This window comes from Delphinapterus leucas, chromosome 2, assembly GCF_059928025.1.
Source record: "Delphinapterus leucas isolate spDelLeu-1000000601 "Yukka" chromosome 2, BTC_Dleu_Yukka2, whole genome shotgun sequence".
Lineage (NCBI taxonomy): Eukaryota > Metazoa > Chordata > Mammalia > Artiodactyla > Monodontidae > Delphinapterus > Delphinapterus leucas.
Genome location: NC_143130.1, coordinates 120,772,324 through 120,799,575, shown reverse-complemented (window position 1 = coordinate 120,799,575; position 27,252 = coordinate 120,772,324). Strand labels below are relative to the sequence as shown.

Here is a 27,252-nt window from a genome sequence, read left to right as displayed (position 1 = left end):
TACACAATCAAAATATATTACCTTACTTTTATGAGATCTGTGATAACTATCTAACCAGTAATCTAGAGAGGCCTCAAAGAACTTAAACACAGACAGCTGTGTTTTGATGCAAGGACAGAACAAAGGGAAAGATCTGTTATATTATGAATTATCTTAAAGTTTAACAAAAACAACTATATCTGACTTGCTGATTTGGAGATGGCCATTTCTGGGAGATTAAATGTAAAACAAGGAGGCTGGAAGGATCAAGAAAGAACTAAGGATTCCAACAGCTAGCTCAGATACTAAGTTATCCCAAGAAGAATTCTATTTCTATACACATACCTTATTATATATAATTGGATTCCATCTGGCTGAAGGTGGATAGCACGAGATAACTCTCTTACTGCCTTTTTCAATTTGTGCAACTGTTGAGTGATAAACAGAAACTTAGCTCATAATAATACTGATTGCTTCCTTTCTGATAGTTATTCCCTCCCACCCTTCAATACAGAAATTTTGCAGCAATCTCTCCTAATACATGTGTTTCTTAAGAATCATCAAAGCAAGTGGGATACAGAGAAGTTAAAAAAAAATTTATGAAGCAAAGTCTTTATTTTAAATTATCTTTAAATTTGAAGAATGATTACACAGATCCACAAATATATAGTTTTAAATAAATATGATTATATCATATGTTCTAGTTTGTTTTTGTTTAGCTTTTCAGTTTTCTCCCTCAACCATAACACCTTTTACACCACACTTTACTCATGTTAATAAACTAGCTTGCAAAGGAATGTAAAATAAAAAGTAAAAGTCAATTCCACTTAAAAATAAGAGAGGAAAAACAAGGTTGCACTTAATGAGTAAAATGAATGAATAAAACAAAATACAACAATGATGAAAAAGATATCTGTTTAAAATCAATATACAATGAAAAGTAAACAACGATTCTTTCCTTAATACTGGTTACAGAGCATAATCTGAATTTATACAAATTTTTACAAACATTGGGGAAATTACAAAAGGGGGAACTAAACACATCCCAGCAAAATGAACCTGGGACAACCAACGACTCCTCTTACTATGCTGACATGGTGATCAAAACATTTGTGCATAGAAGTAGACAATACCTGTTAAAATGGTACAAAGTGTTTGGAGGAAATAGTGGGTGGAGTCAAAAGAGGGAATTCAAAAGGAGGGAGTCTGAGATGTTTTTAAATAAATTTAAGAATTACTGTGGAACTTCAGGCCTGCTGCTTCTCAAGCTAATCCTGATCAGGTTGGTGTAATTAAGAAACCACCTTGTCATATGCCTGCATTGCTCCACCTGGTTCCAATCATACATAGCTATGCATTGAGGAAACCCTGACTGGGAATGATGGAAGCTCACTCTCTGGTCTTTGCAAATTTTCCTGGGGTTAGACTTCTCCAGGTAGCATTAGATTGGATTTACCCTGGAGCCTAAACCCACACTGTAGGCATATGTATTCTTCTATATACATACACAGGGTTTGGTTTGTCATTGTTTTATCTACATGGGATCATACTGTATACACTTTAAAGTCTTCTAAATCTTGTTCTAGAATATCTCTTGGAAATCCCTCCAAATCACCTGGCATAATTCTAACTATTCTTTTTATTGACTATATAATACTCTATAGTGTGAATACAACATAATTTATTCAACCATTACTGTGAAGAGGTTTTTGTCTCCTCAGAACAATGAGTCTTTGAATATATGTCCTTACACCTTGATATTATGCTGGTGCTTTGGTTTCTAAATATGCTCGGAGGAAATTCCAACTTCCCCATAAGGCCTCAGCTCCATCAACAGGGAGTGAAGCAAAAGGGCCACACACACTCCCCACCCCTTCCCAACAGGGATCAAAAGCAAACCTGCCCTGGGGATAATACCAAAATGGCCCCAGGGTCTTCTGCTTCCATCATCAGGAAGGTAAGGACTTAGTCACACTGCATCCTGAGATGAAGACAATGAGAACAGAGCCCCTAGCAAACTCCCAATGGACATGCAGTGTGAGCAAGAAATGAACCTTTGTTACTTTAAGATGGTGATTCTGAAGTTTTATTTGTTGTTTTTGTTTTCCACAGCGTAACAGGCTATCCTGACTGAAACCAATGTGAGGAGAGGACTTGTAGGAGATGAGGGCAGAAAGGTAACAAGGAGCCAGTTCACATGAGCTCTTGTAGGCCTTTGGCTTTTGCAAGATTTGGCTTTTATTCTGAGCACAAAGGGAAGCTATTGAAGGGTTCCAGGCAAAGAAGTGAAATAATCTGATTTATGTTTTAACAGGATCACTATGCTGCTGTTTTGAAAACCCATCAAAACGGAATAAAGAACAGAAGCAAAAAGACCAGGAGGCTACTGCAATAACCCTGGTGAGAAATCAGTGTCTTGGACAGGACAGTTAATGATGGAGCAGTAGAAGGGAATATCTGTTTTGAAAGGTAGACACAACAGCTAACAGTCTTTATCTCTGGGAAGTCCAAGTTGGTTGGAGTCAGAGAGAGCTCTTATTATTTACTATATTGTTTGAATTTTACACTAAGGATATATTATTTTTTTAATTTAAATAACTTGTAAATTAAAAAAAAATTTAAAGGAAAGTGTAAATGATTTGGACCCCATTCTATGCACAGATCTCATTCTATGAACTCACCCATTCACTCACTCCTCATACACACACACACAAAACTGATGGACTCTAAAATGTTAACAGTAGTTATCTCTAAAGAATGAAATAATGGATGTTTTTTAATGTATTCTTATTTGCATACATATATTACATGTGGTAAATATACATTGCTTTTGTAATAAGAAAAAAAACAGGCATTATTTAAAAAAAAAAAAGACAAAAATTCACACCTAATCAGGAGAGGATTTTTAAGTGGGTAATTTTAGTTAACTATCAATATATCTACCTAATATGTATTGTTTATAAATGCGTTAGGCTCTGTAATTAGCTGAAAAAGAATACGTTGATATATCTGAAATTACATTGAACAAATATTCAAAAAATTGAAACATTTTTTAAAAATCAAAGTTCTCAAACCTTAAATACCTTATGATAGGCTTCTGCTCGACAAATATAGCTTTGAATATACATAGGGTCAAGTCTAATAGCCTCAGAAAAATACCGAGTGGCTTCAATGTAGTTATCCAGGTGTAGTAGATATATGAGGCCAATATTTATATAAGCCAAAATAATGGTTCTAAAAAAAATGAGAAAGCAAAATATTCTTAGACATTTTAATTATTCCAGATATTCTCCAATTATAAATGAACCTAATGAAATACATACATCAATTTATACCAGGGTTCTTTCTCTTGGACAGGACAGTTTTCCTAAAGCAAAATAAATTAGTTAAATACTTTCTATTAAAAATTATAAACACCTTTATGAAATCCTTAGTTAGGAATAAACATTTGTAGAGCCTGTCCTAGGAACTGATTTCCTGAAGTCTCCTAGACTCTTAGCAATACTTCACTCTTCCCTGACTTATTCTTGACTTATCTTGGATAACAAGCTTAGTTTTCCTCAACTCAAAAGTTTTTGCCTCAAGCTATGTTATATTCGCCAAGAGAAAGGGTGAGGAACAGTGAGAAAGAGCAATATTCTCGAGGCTTAGGGTTAAAAATCCTCTCCACAGAGGTATTAACCCAGGTGCTTTTCTATATCAAATAAAAGTTGTTTTTCTCTCTTAGAATCAAACAATTTTCAATGTAGAAATAACCTTAGAAATTATTTGTTCCATGCCTCTATTTCAAAATGAGGAAACTACACATTCTGTATCCCAACTGCACAGAAGCCCTGACCCTTTTGCCGGCTGCCCACTTTCTGGCTTTCTGCAACTGAAACTCATTTCTTTCTCTTCCTGACTCAAAAATATCCCAAAGAAAACCACTGTGGCCATTGTGGAGCCATGTTCCATGACTTTTCCCAAGTCAAGTTCAAAGTTTACCTTAAATAAGCTAAGTAAGCAGTCTGCCGGTTGGCACAGAATGGGCATGATTTGTTACTCTTTCTGACACCTTCCATTTTAAAGAATACTTCTTTGGAAAGAAGAGGAATTATTTAATTAACTTCTACTTTTTACAGCCTGGCTTTCTGACTAGTGTATGTAACTTTCAGTCTGTTCCTTCCTGAACCTGTGTTCTAATGGTATTTGCTTTTTTTATTTTGCTTTACTAAACAAAATGTAGTCAGAAGTTCTAAATAGAGGATTTCTTCCCACTGAGTCGTATATTGTGCCTAGCAACAATATAGCAAGCAAGTATTTTGCCATTATTTTAAAACTTGATGACAATTTTCCATGAACTTAACTTCAAAAAGCTTTAACCTGGGCATCCCCAAACTGCTCTTAATTACTGGGTGATTTTGCTATCCTTGGATTTAAACTCCTCTCAAACCCATTCAATCTCTAAAGTTTGCAAAAGCATCTGAGGCAAACAGATATTGAGAACAGTTCTTATTTTAGAAGTAAGCTTATTTTCAGAGGTAGTATTCTAATTCTAGGATGACTTCATAATTGTCTCATTTTTACAAGGTTATTAATGATGAGGGCAGAACGCTTTTTCTTCCACCTTGGTGTTTTCCTGATTTTATATAAAAGTGAAATCAATACGAATCAAAGGGAAAACATACCTTTCTAGAGAAATAACAGCTTCAAAGTCACAAACTGCCAGCAACCAAAGTTTTAGATCCGCGTAGAGTACGCCACGATGCAGGAAGCAGCTAAGATTCTCACAGCCGTCATTTATGAGAGCTTAAGAATAAAGGGATACATCATATTCAGGTTCTGAACAAACATATCTGAGTTACATTTTAGCCTATGCCCCTTCCTGCTGCTTATTCTTATTTTTTTTAACATTACATAAAATAAAACATATCTGTCATGAGTGTACTTATTTGGTGAGTAAAACACAATACTCACATAAAAAAGTGTATTTGTTTATAAGGAACAATGTGACTGTTATGGTTCACAAACTCATTAGAGCTGGAAGAAATCCTGGTATTAATCTATGATAGTCCACTCACTTTACAGATGAAGAGATTAAGGTCCAAAGGGGCCAGGTACAGTGACCATGCAAATCAATGGCAAAGATGGGCCTAGAATCTAACCTCTGATCCCCTGCAGTGGATTGCAGTCAGAAAGGTGCCATTGCCCTTGATGGCTTGTTATTATTTGGAAGATAGGAAGGCATCATTACTGGCCCAAGAACAGGTTCTGGTACAAACCCAGACTGGGGCAGAGAGAAGAGGTCAGGCTTATACACATAAACCAGGAGGGACAGCTCAAAGAGGCTACTCCCATTGCAAGCAGACCTTGGAGTTAAGGCAGGCAACTTGACTATGCGTATCCCAAAGAACAGAAGCATGGGGCAAAAATAACCTCCTCTCAGGACTCCAGGCATGTGGCTCTCATCAGTGACCAGTCTAGCAGTCTAGAGGTTATCTCATGTCTCCTCACTTGCTGATTCCCCCTCAACTTCCAAAAACATGCAGTGAAGTAGATGAGATTTTTACATTTGATCCACATCGCCCAAGCTTCTCAAGCTAAAAAGGGAAAGTTCTGCAAAAAATGTACATAATGTTCACAGCCTGGGACACAAACATGCACAATACTAGATTTGGGGAAGTATTCCTAGTGTAAGCAGTGATCATACAGATTAAGTAATCACTTGAAGGCCATTTGACTGCTCAGTTCACAGTATGACTGTCTAGCAAGGAGAAAAATAGCTGCAGTTGGTTACTTGGTTGCTCTAGAAAAATAGAAACATTCTTCTTTTTTTTAATTTATTTTTTTTTAATTTTTGAATTTAATTTATTTTTTTATACAGCAGGTTCTTATTAGTCATCAGTTTTATACACATCAGTGTATACATGTCAATCCCAATCGCCCAATTCTTCACACCATCACCACCACCACCCCGCCGCTTTCCCCCCTTGGTGTCCGTATGAGAAACATTCTTCTTGAGGAAACAAAAATATTAGAATTACTTATCCTCTCTGTGCTTTGGTTTTCTCATCAGTAAAATGGGGATGATAATAGTACCTACCTCATAGCATTATTCTGAAGAGTAATTGAGACTCTCCATATATAGCATTTAGAATAGTGCTTGGCAAGTAGTGAAATGCCTAATGAATGTTAGATATTATTATTAGCTTAGAAAAATATATTGAGGGTCCTTTTTGATTGTGAAAGATAAAACTCCTTACGCTATCCTATAGGAAAAGATTGAGGCTAAAATAAAGCTGGTCTGCTCTGAATAATTAAATAACAAGGATCTGTATTATTGTGATAGCGTAGAAAAGAGCAGGTGAAAAGCCCAAAACTTGGAGAAGAGGGAAATACGAGAAAGCAGCTCTCAGGAAGACCAGGAAGAAAGGGGTTTAGCCAGATGGCAGATGGACAGGGCTGACAGAGACCAATAAAAGATAAACTTACAGAAATAAGGGTGTTTAACCTTCAAATTTAAATTATCTGTGCTAACTTTATCCTCTGAACCCTAAAACATTTAGTAACAGATGGTAGCCGTGAGCAGTGAACTGGTGAACAAAAATGGAGACTCAATCAGACAGCAGAAATTAGGTACAAAGATTCCAAGAGAATTGAACAGGAATCCTCAGTTCTCTCTTCTGGGAATCCTTGGAAATAGAAGGGAGGGCACTAGACTCCTCTCAGCACATAGGATGGGCTTTGAGTTATTTTATTTGAATATTCATGGGAAGGGTGACCTCAGAAGGCAAATGGATTTAGAGATATCAAGAAACAATCATCTTTTGGAGTTCCCTGGTGGTCTAGCGGTTAGGATTCGGCACTTTCACTGTTATGGCCTGGGTTCAATCCCTGGTCAGGGAACTGAAATCCCGCAAGATGCAAAGCACTGCCAAAGGAAAAAAAAGGAGAAACAATCATCTTAGATTGCCTCCCCTGAGGAGCTATGTATTCTCTTCCTAAGAGTCTAGTGGTCTCCTTAATCTCTAGATTCTGCCTCATCTAGGATGTTGGGATTCTAGCACTTTGCACCCAGGTGAACACAGCCATGTTTGGAGTGTTGGACTCTGGCTAAAATTTGCCAGTCAGGATGGGCTAATTTATTCAGCTGGACACTGTTTACTGAGCACTTATTCTATGTCCAGAATTGTGGACATATTCATATACCAAGAATGCACTGGTACAGGGTAAAGAGGAAATGGCCACTTTTAGCTGCTGCATCCTCTTACTGAGGATTCTCAAAGCCCATTTTTAGTCTAAGGGTTACAAAACTCTGAATTTGACTAATCCATGGGCTGGGTCTATGGAGTAGACCCAGCCCACTAGGAAAAATCACTACCATTTTATCAAGATGACTAAGAAATAGGCCTGGGGCTTCCCTGGTGGCGCAGTGGTTGGGGATCCGCCTGCCGATGCAGGGGGCGCGGGTTCGTGCCCCGGTCCGGGAGGATCCCACGTGCCGCGGAGCAGCTGGGCCCATGAGCCGTGGCCACTGGGCCTGCGAGTCCGGAGCCTGTGCTCCGCAACGGGAGAGGCCACAACAGTGAGAGGCCCGCGTACCGCAAAAAAAAAAAAAAGAAATAGGCCTGGATTTCCATAAATAGCCTCAGAACTTCATATATAGAAAGAGATTTCTTTGATATGATATTCTCTCTGTCACAGTTGTACACACGTAAACACACACACACTCATACACACTAAAAGGGAATATTAGAAACACTTTTAGCTAAATTATTGTAGCTTTAAGTATAAATAAATATATATGCTATATAAATATATATAAGTATATATATAAATGTATAACAATATACATATTACATTAGTCATCCCACATTAGTATTCTACTCCATGAAAGTGAGCTGCTGAACCTCAGATTAAATTCCATGTATTTGCCATTAAAGGTGAAGTACCTGAAACACTATAATCCTGCAGTGCTCTAAGAGGGTTACTCTTCCTAAATAAGCAGGCTCTGTAATACAATGCTAACCAGTTATTAGGATCTAAGTGAATTGCAGTAGAAAGATCTTGAGTTGCTTGCTTATAAAAGTGCCGTTTAAAATATACTCTCCCTCGGTAAGTCCTAGAAAAAGTAAAAAATTCATTTTAACATGTACTGCAAAATATAAATTTTCTCTTTTTGGCAAACTTATACAACTAATTTTATATTTGAATAACAACTTGTGATTATTTCTCTTTGCTTCCCAGGAAAGTTTAGTCATAATGTTAATAGCAAAAAGGATATGGACAATTTATAAATAAATATGTAAATATATAATAAAATACTTTATTATTATATGTATAAATAAATATATAAATATATAATAAAATACTTTATGCTTGTTGATAATATTATATATTAATTATATATATGCTTAATAATTATATTATATTTCTTACATTTATCAGAGAGGTGTGTCAATAAAATAAATGAGGCACCCAAGATACACTGAAGATACACCCCCAAAAATGGAAGGCAGCTCTATCTGCAAGGGTAAAAGCTATTGCATCAGTCTTATGAGTTGAATTCTATCTCCATTAACTTCTGACTTCAATTTTGAAATTTTCATTGACCTATATCAACTCTGAAAATCTCATCTTCGATCACTTAATAATGTAAAACAAATCAGTTTTTACAGCTAAAATAAAAAAGACAATGAAGGAAAAACAGGAAGAAAGCTAGTAGGTTGCCTGCTCTGAAGAAGTTAAATCCAGGGGGAGGAAAATAGATGTTCAAGAAGGTTATAGTATGAAAACAATGGTAATTTAGAAAAAAGAGTACAGCAAGTAACAGAGGTCTTTCAAAAGCACTACGCATCCTAAGACTTAGGATATTTTATCGTGGAACAAAATATTTTTTTACCCCACATATAAGAAATGTCTTATGTAGTTTCTAATGAATATAAGAATCTTACATTTATTTTTAATAATTTCTGATTGCTAAAGACTATTACTAATTATTTCTAAGTATATATATGATTCTGAACTTAAAATCTTACAGAATAAAGCATTACTAATATTTTTTGTAGGATTCCATTAAGTCATGTCAATTCCTCAAACACACTGGCTTCTGCGTCCATTCCTTCTTTCATTTCTACCGCCTCAATACTGAAGACCCTCATCAGATCACATCTGGGCTACTACTTTATTCCATTCTTATCTCTAGAGTGATGAGATTTGATCATCAGCTAATAAAGATCACTTTTCTCAAAAACTTTCAACAGCCCCCTATTGACAATGGGATAAGGCTGAATTCTTTAAAAAGGCATATAAGGCCTCCCATAAGATAACACCACATTATAACACCTTGAATTAACCTTCTGTTCTTCTCCAACTAATCTGATGCCTTCCTGCAAGTAATCCCCCTTTAAGTCAAGAAGTAGACAACCAGAATAGAACAATAACTAGGGATGAATTTTTAAAGAGCTTCAGAAAAGTTTGCCCTCTCTTCAAATGGCTGCAAGCTGAGATAATTCTAGAAGTAAGTTATTTCAAACTTTCAAAGAACAAAAATTATCCAATTCTGAAGACATGTTTCTAAGAAAAGAAAAAGATGAAAGACTTAATTCATTTTGAGAAAGTAGCCAAATCCTGAAATCAAAATCTGACTATGAAATTAGTGAACAATCTTACTATGAATATAGATGAAAAACTCTTGAAGAAAGTGAAGACAAAGCAAATTCAGTATTGTTTAATAATATTCTATCTAAAAATATATGATGGCCAAGAGGCATTTATCCTTCAAAATTAGAAAGCCTATTACCATGAAATTCTTATACGTAGATCATAGGAAAAAAATTTAAACAGGAATCAAGAGATACTCCCTTGAAATAATTAAAGAATAAATGGCTCAAAAATTACAACTGTGATGTTTCTTGGTAAAAGTCAAAGGCATTTTCATTAAGTTCAAAAGATGAAGATTCTTATTATCACCAACATTATTGTTAAGTTAAAGCTGATGCAATGATAAAATGAGTTGGGAGATTAGAGTAGAGCAAAAGAGGTAGAACAGGGAACTCCGAAACGCCAACTTTCCACAAAAGCAATGAATAAGCGGGCAAACACTGTCAGAAGCAATTAAAGAATTAAGAATCTAATTAAAAACTTAGAATCACCAGGGTAATACTTAATAAAGGAGGAAAAGCTGCTGAATTTTGGTAAGAGAGCTCTGTGGTGTTCTAACTCACCCTATTTCCCTCCCCAACTTCCCAGACCCATGGTGGCCTTGAAGAAAACAACCTGCATTCCTGACGCAGGTTACTAGTACCAGAGGGAACAATACAAATCTTATTCTCAAAGAACTGTAGCTGTGTAGTTTTGACCTGTCTGGTGGATCACTGAAAGACTGGCTCAAATGTTTCCCTTTGTTTTGACTGCCTTAGAGCTTTCCCAGGGCTGAAGTGACTTCCTGGATGGTGTTTATCAAAGTCATTTAAAGGCAAATGCATTAGCTGCTGCCACTTGGGGCAAGGGATAACAGTTGCGGCAGGCAATAGTCAAACCAAAAACCCTTGTAAGAAAGAAGGTGGAGAAGGAGATACCAGGGGGATGAGGGCTTTAGAAAGTTTCCGCATATTGTAGGGAATCTAAAAGGCCACATGCAAACCCAAGGCTGAAAGCATGCACAGAAAAGACCTACGAAGAGCCTTAGCTTTCACCTCTGGTTAATTCAGGCTCTGTGCAAGTAGGACATGAAAGCTAAGGCATTGAAGTTGTCTGGATAAGCATTCAAGGAGTGCCCCAAAAGAGAGTCAATCTGCAAAGACTGAGAGAGTTTTTTTGTTTGTTTCGTTGGTTGGTTTCGTTGGAATCTCAGTCAAATCACTAGCTAACCTCCAAGATAACAGAACACAGACTTCAGTGGCCACACATGACAAAGACTACAGACTTATAAAATCTGTTCAGAAAAGTCACTAAACAAACTACACGAATGACAAGAAGCAGCAACAAAAAACACTGGAAGAGGAGGTGAATATGATATCCAAAGGTGCCACATAATAATATTCAAAGTGACTACTTTTCAACAAACAATTACAAGTAATGCAAAGGAAGAAGAAAATATGGCCCATTCACAGGATAAAAAGAAAAAAAATAGAAACCATCCTTAAGGAAGCCCAGACATTGGACAAAGACTTAAAATCAACTGTCTTAAAATCAACTTAAAAACTTTAAATAAACTATCTTTGGGAAACCCATGGCAGTCCAGTGGTTAGGACTCGGCGCTTTCACTGCCAGGGCGCAGGTTCGATCCCTGGTCAGGGAACTAACATCCTGCAAGCCATTTGGCCCAGCCAAAAACAAAAAACAAAACAACCCACAAAACTATCTTAAATATGTTCATATAGCTAAAAGAAACCATAAAGAACTAAAGAAAACTAGGAGAATGATGTCTCAACACATAGAGAGTATCAATAAAGATACCGATAGATAGAACTAGATTGATAGATAGAGAAATTATTGAAAAAAAGGAACCAAATAGAAATTCTGGAGTTGAAAACTACAAAAACGAATGAAAATTCACTAGGTTTCAACAACAGATTTGAGAAGGCAAAAGAAAGATTCAGGAAACTTGAAGTAAGGTCAATTCAGATTATCCAGCCTGAGAAGCAGAAAGAAAAACAGAGTGAAAAAAAAGGGCTAAGGGACCTCTGGAACACCATCAAGCATACCAACATATGCATACATTGCAAGTCACAAAAGGAAAGGAGATGGTAAAGGAGCAGAAATGACATTTGAAAAAGTAATGGTTGAAAGCTTCCCAAATTTGATGAAAGAAATGAGTCTATACAACCAAGAAGCTCAATGATTCCATAAATTCGAAGAAATGTAGAGGCACCTTATAATCAACCTGGTGAAAGCCACAGACAAAGAAAGAATCTTGAAAGCAGTATGAGAGAAGCAACTCATCATGTACTTGGAATACTCAATAAGATGAATAGCTGATTTCTCATCCAAAATCACGGCCAGAAACATCATGACTCACTGAATAGTCTATGAATCATAAACACAATAAGTAAAAAGAAAACCACTCTTAGGCACAATATACCAAAACTGCTGAAATCCAAGGATGAGAAGGGCTTCCCTGGTGGCACAGTGGTTAAGAATCTGCCTGCCAATGCAGGGAACACAGGTTCGAGCCCTGGTCCGGGAAGATCCCACATGCCACAGCGCAACTAGGCCCGTGTGCCACGACTACTGAGCCTGCGCTCAGGAGCCTGTGAGCCACAACTACTGAGCCCACATGCCACAACTACTGAAGCCCACACTCCTAGAGCCTGTGCTTCACAACAAGAGAAGCCACGGCAATGAGAAGCCCACGCACATCAACAAAGAGTAGCCCCCGATTGCCACAACTAGAGAAAAGCCCTTGCACTGCAATGAAGACCCAACGCAGCCAAAAATAAATTAATTAATTAATTAATTAAAATGTTAAAAACAAAGACAATGAGAAAAGTTTAAAAGCAACCAAAGACACATTACTTTCAAAGGCATTGACTAATCACTGATTTTTTCACTTAAAAAAAAAAAAAGGAATCTATATGACACTGCATTGCAATATGTTCAAAGTGCTAAAAGAAAATAAATGCCAAGGGAGGACCTTCAAGATGGCAGAGGAGTAAGACATAGAGATCACCTTCCTCCCCACAAATACATCAAAAATACATCTACATGTGGAACAACTCCTACAGAACACCTACTGGCAGAAGACCTCAGACTTCCCAAAAGGCAAGAAAATCCCTACATACCTGCGTAGGGCAAAAGAAAAAAGAAAAAACAGAGACAAAAGAATAGGGATGGGACCCATACCTCTTGGAGGGAGCTGTGAAGGAGAAGTTTCCACACACTAGGAAGCCCCTTCGCGGGCGGAGACAGGGTGCGCACAGCGGGGAGCTTCGGAGCCGCGGAGGAGAGCGCAGCAACAGGGGTGCAGAAGGCAAAGCAGAGAGAGTCCCGCACAGAGGATCGGGGCTGACCAGCAGTCACCAGCCTGAGAGGCTTGTCTGCTCACCTGCTGGGATGGGTGAGGGCTGGGAGCTGAGGCTCGGGCGTCAGAGGGCAGATCCCAGGGAGAGGACTGGGGTTGGCTGCGTGAACACAGCCTGAAGGGGGCTAATGCACCACAGCTAGCTGGGAGAGAATCTGGGAGAAAGTCTGGAAATGCCTAAGAAGCAAGAGACAATTGTTTCAGGGTGCGCGAGGATTGGGGATTCAGAGCATCCCCTAAACGAGCTTCAGAGACAGGCGTGAGCCGCAGCTTTCAGCGTGGACACCAGAGACAGGCATGAAACGCTAAGGCTGCTGCTGCAGCCACCAAGAAGCCTGTGTGTAAGCACAGGTCACTATCCACACCTCCCCTCCCGGGAGCCTGTGCAGCCCGTCACTGCCAGGGTCCTGGGACAATTTCCCTGGGAGAACACACACCACGCCACACGGCCAGCCTCTGTAGCTGCAGGCTCACCCTGCATTCTGTACCCCTCCCACCCCACAGCCTGAGTGAGACAGAGCCTCCTAGTCAGCCGCTCCTTTAACCCCCTCCTGTCTGGGTGAAGAGAAGACGTCAGAGGGCAACCTACAAGCAGGGGCAGGGCCAAATCCAAAGCTGAACCCCAGGAGCTGTGCAAACAAAGAAAAGAAAGGAAAATTTCTCCGTGCAGCCTCAGGAGCAGCGGATTAAATCTCCACAATCAACTTGATGTACCCTGCACCTGTGAAATAACTGAATAGACAACAAATCCTCCCAACATTGAGGTAGTGGACTTTGGGAGCAACTGTGGACTTGAGGTTTGCTATATGTGACTGACTAGTTTCTGATTTATAAGTTTACATTAGTTTAAATTTTAGATCTTTTTATCATTGTTGGATTTGTTTATTGGTTTGGTTGCTCTCTTCTTTTTTATTACCTTTAAAATTTTTTATTCTAATATTTTTAAATTTTTTTATTTTATTTATTTATTTATTTATTTATTTTCTTCTCCCTTTTCGTCTGAGCTGTGTGGCTGACAGGGTCTTGGTGCTCTGGCCGGGTGTCAGGCCTGAGCTTCTGAGGTGGGAGAGCTGAGTTCAGAACGTTGGACCACCAGAGACCTCCTGGCTCCATGTAATATTGATCCGCAAGAGCTCTCCCAGAAATCTCCATCACAACACTAAGACGCAGCTCCACTCAACAACCAGCAAGATACAGTGCTGGAGAACCCACAGCAAACAACTAGCAAGACAGGAAGACAAACCACCCATTTGCAGAGAGGCTGCGTAAAATCATACTGGGGCACAGACACCCCAAAAGAGACCACAGGAGGCAGTCCTGCACACCAGGAAGACTAGATCCAGCCTCATCCACCAGAACACAGGCACCAGTCCCCTCCACGAGGAAACCCACACAACCCACTGAACCAACCTTACCCACTGGGGGCAGACACCAAAAACAACGGGAATTACGAACATGCAGCCTGTGAAAAGGAGACCCCAAACACAGTAAGTCAAGCAAAATGAGAAGACAGAGAAATACACAGCAGATGAAGGAGCAAGGTAAAAACCCAACAAACCAAACAAATGAAGAGGAAATAGGCAGTCTACCTGAAAAACAATTCAGAGTAGTGATAGTAAAGATTATCCAAAATCCTGGAAATAGAATGGAGAAAATAAAAGAAACGTTTAACAAGGACCTAGAAGAACTAAAGAGCAAAGAAACAATGATGAACAACACAATAAATGAAATTAAAAATTCTCTAGAAGGAACCAGTAGCAGAATAACTGAGGGAGAAGAACGCATAACTGACCTGGAAGATAAAATAGTGGAAATAACTACCACAGAGCAAAATAAAGAAAAAAGAATGAAAATAATTGAGGACAGTCTCACAGACTTCTGGGACAACATTAAACGCACCAACATTCAAATTATAGGGGTCCCAGAAGAAGAAGAGGAAAAGAAAGAGACTGAGGAAATATTTGAAGAAATTATACTTGAACACTTCCCTAATATGGGAAAGGAAATAGCCAATCAAGTCCAGAAAGGGCAGAGAGTCCCATACAGGATAAATCCAAGGAGAAACATGCCAAGACACGTATTAATCAAACTATCAAAAATTAAATACAAAGAAAAAATATTAAAATCAGCAAGGGAAAAGCAACACATACCATACAAGGGAATCTCCATAAGATTAACAGCTGATCTTTCAGCAGACACTCTGCAAGCCAGAAGGGAGTGGTGGGACATATTTAAGGTGGTGAAGGGGAAAAACCTACAACCAAGATTACTCTACCCAGCAAGGATCTCATTCAGATTTGATGGAGCAATTAAAACCTTTACAGACAAGCAAAAGCTAAGAGAATTCAGCACCACCAAACCAGCTTTACAACAAATGCTAAAGGAACTTCTCTAGGCAGGAAGCACAAGAGAAGGAAAAGACCTACAATAACAAACCCAAAACAATTAAGAAAATGGTAATAGGGACATACATATCGATAATTACCTTAAATGTAAATGGATTAAATGCTCCAACTAAAAGACATAGACTGGCTGAATGGATACAAAAACAAGACCTTTATGTATGCTGTCTACAAGAGACCAACTTCAGACGTAGGGACACATACAGACCGAAAGTGAGGGGATGGAAAAACATATTCCATGCAACTGGAAATCAAAAGAAAGCTGGAGAAGCAATTCTCATAGCAGACAAAATAGACTTTGAAATAAAGACTATTACAAGAGACAAAGAAGGACACTACATAATGATCAAGGGATCAATCGAAGAAGAAGATATAAAAATTGTAAATCTTTATGCACCCAACATAGGAGCACCTCAATATATAAGGCAAATGCTAACAGCCATAAAAGGGAAAATCGACAGTAACACAATCATAGTTGGGGACTTTAACACCACACATTCACCAATGGACAGATCAACCAAAATGAAAATGAATAAGGAAACACAAGCTTTAAATGACACATTAAACAAGATGGACTTAATTGATATTTATAGGACATTCCACCCAAAAAGAACAGAATACACTTTCTCCTCAAGTTCTCATGGAACATGCTCCAGGATAGATCATATCTTGAGTCACAAATCAAGCCTTGGTAAATTTAATAAAACTAAAAACGTATCAAGTATCTTTTCTGACCACAACGCTATGAGGCTAGATATCAATTTCAGGAAAAAAAAATCTGTAAAAAATACAAATACATGGAGGCTAAACAATACACTACTAAATAACCAAGAGATCACTGAAGAAATCAAAGGGGAAATCAAAAAATACCTAGAAACAAATGGCAATGAAAACACGATGGCCCAAAACCTATGGGATACAGTAAAAGCAGTTCTAAGAGGGAAGTTTATAGCAATACAATCCTACCTCAAGAAACAAGAAAAATCTCAAATAAACAACTATTCTTACACCTAAAGCAATTAGAGAAAGAAGAACAACAACAACAAAAAAAACCCATAGTTAGCTGAAGGAAAGAAATCATAAAGTTCAGATCAGAAATAAATGAAAAAGAAATGAAGGAAATGATAGCAAAGATCAATAAACCTAAAAGCTGGTACTTTGAGAAGGTAAACAAAATTGATAAGCCATTAGCCGGACTCATCAAGAAACAAAGGGAGGGGCTTCCCTGGTGGCGCATTGGTTAAGAATCCACCTGCCAATGCAGGGGACACGGGTTCGATCCTTGGTCCGGGAGGTTCCCACATGCCACAGAGCAGCTAAGCCTATGTGCCACAACTACTGAAGCCTGCACGCCTAGAGCCCGTGCTCTGCCACAAGAAAAGCCACCACAGTGAGAAGCCCACGTGCAGCAATGAAAACAAATGCAGCCAAAAATAAATAAATAAATATATTTTTTTTAAAAAAAGAAACAAAGGGAGAAGACTCAGATCAACAGAATGATAAATGCAAAAGGAGAACATCACACTGCAGAAATACAAAGGATCATGAGAGATTACTATAAGCGACTATATGCCAATAAAATGGACAATGTGGAAGAAATGGACAAATTCTTAGAAAAGCACAACCTTCCAAGACTGAACCAGGAAGAAATAGAAAATATAAACAGACCCATCACAGCACTGAAATTGAAGTTGTGATTAAATATCTTCCAACAAACAAAAGCCCAGGACCAGATGGCTTCACAGGCAAATTCTATCAAACATTTAGAGAAGAGCTAACACCTATCCTTCTCAAACCTTCCATAATATAGCAGAGGGAGAAACACTCCCAAACTCATTCTAAGAGGCCACCAACACCCTGATACCAAAACCAGACAAAGATGTCACAAAGAAAGAAAACTACAGGCCAATATCACTGATGAACATAGATGAAAAAATCCTCAACAAAATACTAGCAGACAGAATCCAACAGCACAGTAAAAGGATCATACATCAGGTTCAAGTGGGTTTATCCCAGGAATGAAAGGATTCTTCAATATATCAATCAATGTGATGCACTATATTAATGAACTGCAGGATGAAAACCATATGATCATCTCAATAGATGCAGAAAAAACTTTTGACAAAATTCAACACCCATTTATGATAAAAACTCTCCAGAAAGTAGGCATAGAGGGAACTTTCCTCAACATAATAAAGGCCATATATGACAAACCCAAGCCAACATTGTTCTCAATGGTGAAAAACTGAAACCATTTCCACTAAGATCAGGAACAAGACAAGGTTGTCCACTCTCACCACTATTATTCAACATAGTTTTGGAAGTTTTAGCCACAGCAATCAGAGACAAAAAAGAAATAAAAGGAATCCAAATCAGAAAAGAAGAAGTAAAACTGTCACTGTTTGCAGATGACATGATACTATACATAGAAAATCCTAAAGATGCTACCAGAAAGCTACTAGAACTAATCAATGAATTTGGTAAAGTAGCAGGATACAAAATTAATGCACAGAAATCTCTTGCAGTCCTATACACTAAAGATGAAAAATCTGAAAAAGAAATTATGGAAACACTCCCATTTACCACTGCAACAAAAAGAATAAAATACCTAGATATAAACCCACCTAAGGAGACAAAAGACCTGTATGCAGAAAATTATAAGACACTGATGAAAGAAATTAAAGATGATAAAAACAGATGGAGAGATATACCATATTCTTGGATTGGAAGAATCAACATTGTGAAAATGACTATAGTACCCAAGGCAATCTACAGATTCAATGCAATCCCTATCAGACTACCAATGAAATTTTTCACAGAACTAGAACAAAAAAATTCACAGTTTGTATGGAAACACAAAAGACCCTGAATAGCCAAAGCAATCTTGAGAAAGAAAAACGGAGCTGGAGGAATCAGGCTCCTGGACTTCCGAGTACACTCCAAATCTACAATAATCAAGACAGTATGGTACTGGCACAAAAAGAGAAATATTGATTAATGGAACAGGATAGAAAGCCCAGAGATAAACCCAGGCATCTATGGTGAACTTATCTTTGATAAAGGAGGGAAAAATATACAATGGAGAAAAGACAGCCTCTTCAGTAAGTGGTGCTGGGAAAGCTGGACAGCTACATGTTAAAGCATGAAATTAGAACACTCCCTAACACCATACACAAAAGTAAACTCAAAATGGATTAAAGACCTAAATGTAAGGCCAAACACTATAAAACTCTTAGAGGAAAACATAGGCAGAACACTCTATGACCTAAATCACAGCAAGATCCTTTTTGACCCACCTCCTAGAGCAATGGAAATTAAAACAAAAACAAACAAATGGGACTTAATTAAACTTAAAAGCTTTGGCACAGCAAAGGAAATCATAAACAAGATGAAAAGACAACCCTCAGAATGGGAGAAAATATTTGCAAACAAAGCAACTGACAAAGGATTAATCTCCAAAATATACAAGCAGCTCATGCAGCTCAATATCAAAAAACAAACAACCCAATCCAAACATGGGCAGCAGACCTAAATAGACATTTCTCCTAAGAAGATATATAGATTGCCAACAAACACATGAAAGGATGCTCAACATCACTAATCAGTAGAGAAATGCAACTCAAAACTACAATGAAGTATCACGTCACACCAGTCAGAATGGCCATCATCAAAAAATCTACAAACAATAAATGCTGGAGAGAGTGTGGAGAAAAGGGAACCCTCTTGCGCTGTTGGTGGGAATGTAAATTGATACAGCCACGATGTTGAATAGTAAGGAGGTTCCTTAAAAAACTAAAAATAGAACTATAATACGACCCAGCAATCCCACTATTGGGCATATACCCTGAGAAAACCATAATGCAAAAAGAGTCATGTACCAAAATGCTCATTGCAGCTCTATTTACAATAGCCAGGACATGGAAGCAACCTAAGTGTCCATCAACAGATGAATGGATAAAGAAGATGTGGCACATATACAATGGAATATTACTTAGCCATAAAAAGAAACGAAATTGAGTTATTTGTAGTGAGGTGGATGGACCTAGAGTCTGTCATACAGAGTGAAGTAAGTCAGAAAGAGAAAAACAAACACCGTACGCTAACACATATATATGGAATCTAAAAAAAAAAAAAAGGTTATGAAGAACCTAGGGGCAGGATGGTAATAAAGACGCAGACCTACTAGGGAATGGACTTGAGGACACAGGGAAAGGGAAGGGGAAGCTGGGACAAAGTGAGAGAGTGGCATGGACATATATACACTACCAAACGTAAAACAGATAGCTAGTGGGAAGCAGCCACATAGCACAGGGAGATCAGCTCAGTGCTTTGTGACCACCTAGAGGGGTGGGATAGGGAGGGTAAGAGGGAGGGAGATGCAAGAGGGAGGGGATATGGGGATATATGTATATGTATAGCTGATTCACTTTGTTATAAAGCAGAAACTAACACACCATTGTAAAGCAATTATACTCGAATAAAGATGTTTTTAAAAATAATTAATTAATTTAAAAAAAGAAAAAGATATGAAAAAGACTTCTTTACACAAACTATGAAACATTACTGACCAAAAGGAATGAAGACCTAAAGAAACAGAATGTACCGTATGCATACATGAAAAGACTCAAAATTGTTAGGATGTCAATTTCCCCCTACTGCTCTATAAATTCATTGCAACCCCAATCAAAGTACAAAGGAATTGCCACAGAAGTTGACCTGCTGATTCTGTTAGGTCAAACCGTATGAAATTTTGAAATTTTACTATTTTGATCTATAAAGAAGTCAATTTTCATATAGTTTAACCCAACTCAATGTGTTTGGAAATGCAAAAAAGCCAAGGAATGCTCTGACAATTCTGACAGATCAAAAGAACTGTTCTACTGGATTTCAAGACTTATTATGAAACTATAGTATTTAAGGCAGCATAGTATTGGTGCAAAGATAGATTTTTTTAAAACCTGCAAAATAGAAAAAGAGACTGAGAAATAGATCCACCCATACATGGATCTTCATTTCCTACAAAGCTAACACTGTTTTTATTAAATGTTGCTTGGAAAATTGAACATGCATGTCGAAAAAGTGAAATTTGTTTCCCTACTTCACATCATATACAAAAATTGATTCTAGGTGTACTGTAAATCTAACTTTAAAAGCGAAACAATAAACCTTCTAGAAGATCAGACAGGAGAATATCTACATGACACAAAAGTAGGAAAAACTTACTTATAGTACACAAAAAGCACTAACCTTAAAGAAAAACGTTACTAAATCAGACTATGTTTCATTTTAAAACTTTGTTTACCAAAAGACAATTATTTAAGGAGTGCAGTGACAATCTGGAGGAGGAAAAAAATGTGCTGTAAATATAACCAACAAAGGGCCCATATCAAGAATATGTAATAATAATAAAAAAAAAAGAATATGTAATAGTTCATACAAATCAATAAGAAAAAAGACGAACAACCCAAAAGTCATCAATGACAAAAAAGAAAATCCAAATGGTTAAGAAAATTTTGAAAATGAATAATCATGTTGGTAATGAAGAAAATGAAAATTCAAACTAAATGAGATAATACTACACACCCACTAGGATGGCTACAACTTGAAAGTTATAATAGTACCCAGTACTGGTGTGGAGCCTGCATATACTGCTGGTAGTACAAACAGTTTGTAAAATTAGTTTGGCCCTACAGCTGAACAACTGCATACCCTATGTACCATATGTTCTACTCCTACTTGTGCATCCAACATAAATGAGTATATGTGTGTCATGTACAAGAAAGTTGAAGGAAACAGTATTTGTGATCATCAAAAATTAGAAACACTCAACTGTCCATCAACAGTAGGATGGATAAGTAAACTGCAATATATTCATGTAACTGAATACTATACAAAAATTAAAAGGAGAAAACTACAGCCACATGCAATAGTATATAATATTCAATGAAATAAGTTAGAATTGAAAGAAAACTACCTTATGATTCTCTTTATATAAAGTTCAAAAAAAACAGGCAAAACTAAACCAAGAATGTTTAGGGACACATACTTATGTGTTGAAACTATAAAGAAATACAAGTCAGGACAGTGGTTACCTTCTCAGGAAGGCAAAGGCACAAGGGGGTGCTAGTAATGTTGTTTCTTGACCTGATAATGGTTACACGAGCATTTACATTGTGATAAGTCATTAAGCTGTATGTTTGTACTTTGTATACTTTTTTTGGATGCTTGCTGTATTTTTCTATAAAAATGTTAATGTTAAACAAAAACTGTGAGTGAAGAGATGAATAGGTATGGCTACATACACATTTTAAGCCTCTTCAAAACAAAACTTAGATGAAAAGAAAAGCAACAAAATGGAAACTGTATTATGCACAATAAGGTTGGAAGAGCAAAGTTTAATATCCCAGTTACAATAAGACAGCACAGAAATCTATATGAACAGTTCTCTGTACTGAATGAATACAAAGTATATGAAAAGAAATCCAAAGAAACAAAATATAGGTCAATACTTCAAAAACTGATAATGTAACTAGTATTCAGGAAATGCAAATGAAACAATTCTAAATTATCATTTCATGCCATTTAAGTTAAACTACCCACTACTCTTAGGGTATAGGTAAAGATTTTCCTTCACTAGTAGCACTAAAAATCGATTCACTACTTTTAAAGGGCTGTCTGATGTATTTCAAGAAATTTTCTTTCCTGAGAATGTATTTCAAAAAAAAAACATTCAAAAACCATATCTAAAATAATTCTCACCTTGCTTGAGAATTTTGGGGGTCTATATTTAACAAGGCTGTAAAATCCTCTTCAGCTGCAATCCAGTCTTCATTTTCATAGTAGAACATCCCACGTTTAAATAATGCATCTGTTCTTCTGGGATCATAAAAGATACACTACACGGGGGTGTGGAGGGGAGGCACAAAAACATATCACATAATGAAAAAAAAAAACAAGAAAAGTATATAATCCTATAGCAAATTAAATGGACTAAAACCATGTTTTTAACTTCAGATTACATAAAAACAAACTACTTTAAAATGCCAGAACTTTCAGATTTGCATTTGAAGACCATGCCTTTAGGAAGTCCATTTGTCATCAAATTCTAGAAAGTGGAGGTTTTATTAAAAAAAACAAAAACAAAACCCAGCACATACAAGAAGCCAAGGTTTCTGCCCACTAAAATTTTTATTAATAAAACCTCGTAAGTAATTGTTCAGCTAGAGTAGGGTTATATTGAATCTATCATAGCATTTTATTCCAAGACAATATATATTAGATCACATCAAGGCTGATTCAATGAAATTAAATAAGGATTAATTTAGTCCCTAAAATGGTGAAAAGAAATGAATTGGTATTGGCATGGTTCATTCATTTCACATTGACATACAAGGCAATAGAGTAACGAGACTAAATCATTGTAAACTCAGTTGTAAAGTTCCTTGCCTATTGATAGTGGGGGAAAAATGAAGTACAAAGATTATGAAGTATTTTTAAAACAGGGAAAAAAAACTCTAAAGATTCTGAAGTTTGTTTGACCTCAAGTTGCTGCATTAGTCAATCTTTAAACTATTGGTGCTAGATAAAGGAAATGATCAGAAAAGATATTTTAATAATTTTAATATCTTCAAAAGAGATTTGTGGTCACTTCTAGACAAGAAGTTACCAAAACTTATAATATTCTCTTGAAGCAAAAGAAAGTCAAGTATGTGGCTAACCATCATAGATTAAGAAACAGGGCAGTTGGGAACATGAAAAGCTAAATTATTTCAATAACATCTAAGTTCTCAATTGTACTAAGAACTACTAATTTAAAGTCAGGAGTTCATGGTTACAATTCTGCCGCAATCAGTGGAATCTGCCTGACTCCAGCCTCAAAATACAGTTCAGCTAAAATTCACTTCCTCAAGGGAATTCTCTGATATCCCCCAACCAAACATAAATTGCCTCCCATAATCTTTATTTCCATCATAGCATTCATCACAATTTGTAATTATATATTAGTGTATATATTTATTTCTTTAATATCTGTCCTTTATATTATAGGCTCCATGTAAGCATGAAACATGTCTGTTTTATTCACCAAGATTTATCCACTACATAACACTACACAGTGCCTTAGCCAATAAATATTTGTGAGTAAATGAATGAATGAATGAATGAGCCAGTGAGCACAGCTTTCTTTTAAAGCAGATAGGTTTGCTGCAGAAGAGAATCAGCTACGTCTCAAGAGTTAAGAAGCAGAAAATGATTTTCTCCATTGTTTGAAAGAAAGAAGCAATCTTCAAAGGTTTCTTTATTCTCTGCTTCATAGTCCAAGAGAAGAGAGCTGGAAAAGTCAAGTCCCCCTCAAAGTTGCCTCTTGCCTCAATGCTCCCACACCTGAATCAGATGTAAATCCATCCATTCAAAAAAATCATTGACATACTGTTAATATCAATCCCAGTAACAAATGTTCTAGGGCCTAATCTAAAATAAACTAATTTTGATTATATAACATATGAAAGAATTTCAACAATTTGCTGTAATATTAGGATGAGAATATCATGCTCTAAAATATATAAATGGCAGAATTATATGTGATACAGCTTACTTTAGTAAAGTCATCAATGGCCAGTACTTTGTTTTCTATTTCGTACATCTCACCCCTCCTGAAATATATATCAGCATCCATGGGCTTGCACTTAATTGCTTGAGTATAATTTAGAATTGCCAAAGTACTGTCTTTTTTTCCTCTGAAAATTTCTGCCCTTGAAATATATGCCTCTAAAGAAAATTAAGAAGGTAAAATTTAGTGTTACAGTCCTAAATTTTTAAAGACGAATCCTTCACCCTCCAAAAATGCAGTCTTAGAATAATGTATCTCTATTATACTTTCTTTGCCATTTAACTTAAGATTTGTTTTTTATTTCAACAATGCAAAATTTGTTCTCAAAGCCTGGATAAATGTTTATGGTTAAAAGTGTTTTCAATTTCAATATGAAATAACAAAAATTAACTTTTCTTTTTTGTATATCTGAAATGTTTCATAATCCTTTAACATTCATAGTAAAAAGTTATATTTTGATGGTACAAAATCTTATGGACTTTTAGCAGAGATCAGCATAGATTTAAAAAAAACACTTATTAAGCTCATGTTATAGTCTAGGGGTATGTTGTGGGTGCTGGAGATACAAAGATGAATATGACATTTTCTCATTCCCCAAAAGTTCCATGTCTAGTCATTCAAGTTGGTTAGAGAATGGTACGTAAACACAAACGTAAATGTGAAGTCTTAAGAACGCTACAACTCTAATTCAGACTAAATTTGTAAATCATTTCTATAACTAAAAATTGTAAGTTCATATTCTTCTTACGGGATGAGCAGTAAGGAACCAATTTATTGTCATGTATACCAAGGACATTAACATTTCAAACCATGATAAGTATTTTTAAAACAATAGGATCACAAACAGTCCTAAATATATGCTATTGAGAGTAAATTTAACTTGGGAAGTCACAACCATTTGTGGAGATGTATATGTCTTGAATTATGTATCTTTATACCACTAAATGACCAAAGCTTAGGTAAAGATCTAAGTAATATAACTGCACAGACAACCCACCTGCATTATTTTTATTATATTTATTTATATAATTCAAGTCATCCAAAGCTTCATTAATTCTGCCTTGGAAAAGATAAATGAAATGTCGGTGCCAATAGGCATTGAGAAACAATGGCTCCAAGAGTATAGCCTAGAAAATAAATGTATAAATTCAATTTAAATTGATTTAAGGGAAGATATCCCATCAAGTAAATTTTCAAACATTATTGATCCCAATGGCTTTGTATGTGTATAGTATAAAATGATGCCTCCCAATCTGACAGACAAAATCAAGTGTTTTTAATGTTAATTATTTGAAAATGTCAATAATCATACTTTCACAATCCCACGTGTATAATACAAATATTCATTGTTCAAAATTCTAGTAAAAGTTAATATATAGTTATAAGCAAGGATAAATTGTTAATATTATTATTTTGATTAAATAAAAACTTACTTCCTGTAGATCATTCATGGCACTCTGGAGCTTTCCCAGTTTCCTATAAAGAGCTCCACGCCTACAATATAAAAATGCAGGATATTTCTTCTTACTATTTATTTCTTCAGTCAAGATCTCCACTTCGGATTCATAATGTCTAATGACCGCTGGAGGAAGACGAGACTCCAAAGAATCACTCAATTCTATTTTTGGTGTTTTTTTCACTCTTTCAGACGAGTCTTCATGAACAGATATTTTAACAACTTTCTCTCTTGGGGTTGTCTTCTTTTGTTTAGGCTTAGAGAACATGTCAAGAGCCCACGTTTGAGGACCACTATTTTCTGGAATTCTTCCTTTACTTTGGGCAAATTTGTCAAAATTTAAACACAAAGGTAGACTGGGACACCGTAATAGACGTTCATATAATGGAACTTTGAGCAAAAATTTCTTCTGTCCAGGAAGGATTCCGTGAGACTCTGATCTAGTATTCAAAAGAGTGGTTTTTAAATTACAGAAATATAATTTTTATAATGAATAAATCAACTCAGCCACAGACAAAATTACTATTTCTCTGTTATCAAAATAAAATTACATGGTACTTTTATGCAAACCAAGTCCTCCTGTTCATTCATTGAGATCATATGAAGAATCTCTGTGAGTTTATAAAAGCAGAAGACTGTTATTAAAGATGCAGCCTTTGTAGAGAACTGAAATAAAGGGTCAGTGCTCCCTTCAGGCTTAATTTACACCCCTACCACCAACCGGAGGAAATACAATGGAGAATTGAGGAGTTAAAACTTGATGTGAGAAAAGAAATGACATCTAAATGGTTCGCAAGGACATGAACTTGAGGAAGAAGGAAAGATTTGCCTCCACAACAGGCTAACAAAAAACATCCCAGACTTCATCCCAAACTTAGTAGGCTATCAAATTAGATGACATGTAATAAGCTTTCAAACGGTATGCTTCTTCTAGGATTATCCTCCTCAAACTCTCCATTTCCCACACAGTTTTCATTCAGTAGCATTTATGCATGCCGGTGCTGTACTAGGGAAGAAAAAAAAAAATCACACCCCATCATTTCATTAATATTTACCGAGTGTGTACTATGAGAAAGACCCGTGCTAAAAGTAGGAGAATAAGAGTGAGAAAAATCAGTACCCTTTCCTTTCCTTACTCTGTGACACTCCCCACTCTTCTCTACACTCTAGTGCAAGCCACCATCATCTCTTCTGTCTAGAGCACAATAACTTCTTAGTTCCCTGCTTCTCCTCTTGGTCTCATCCATTCTCCACATGGCAGCTAGCATGTTTTTTTTTAAACAAATGTAAATCAGATCATGTCACTCCCTCCAAGAGTTTTCTCTAGTACCTAGAATACAAATCAAATTTTTCACCATAGTCTACAAGACTGTACACGATAAGACCCCAGCAAATGTCTCTAATAACACTGCTTTCTCGCCTCCCACTGTTCCAGGCACAGAGCAAGCCTCAAGGGTATTGCATTTTCCAGTCCTTCTGAGTGGCTGACTCCTTCTCAATTACTATTTCTGGTCAAATGCCACCTTAGAAAGACCATCTGTGCCAAATAGGTTTTGTTTCTACCTGCACATTTATCTCTATCCTTCTCTACCTTGCTCTTTGCCCTGGAGTACTAGTCCGTACAGACTACAGACACAGGATCCCTTGCTATCTTCTAATCAAATATGTCCAATTAGGAGCCCTGAAAAGGGAAAGAGTGAAGTCAAAGTATTTATTCCTCTGGTCCCCTCCTGAAGGGTTGCCTCACACTGGCCATGATCTTTGACCAAAGTTCACTACTTATTTCAAGGAAATCCTTTCCTTA

At 36.7% G+C, this 27,252-nt stretch overlaps 1 protein-coding gene across 1 annotated transcript in view; it reads right to left on the bottom strand.

Moving 5' to 3' along the window:
• The window catches only part of TTC6 (tetratricopeptide repeat domain 6), a 196,240-nt gene that overhangs the window by 35,198 nt on the left and 133,790 nt on the right, over positions 1-27,252 (bottom strand). The window contains 8 exon segments of the mRNA XM_030763459.2: positions 325-407; positions 3,063-3,213; positions 4,647-4,767; positions 7,911-8,080; positions 22,144-22,280; positions 23,978-24,150; positions 24,990-25,119; positions 25,426-25,888. Coding sequence (XP_030619319.2) covers positions 325-407; positions 3,063-3,213; positions 4,647-4,767; positions 7,911-8,080; positions 22,144-22,280; positions 23,978-24,150; positions 24,990-25,119; positions 25,426-25,888 — 1,428 coding nt within the window.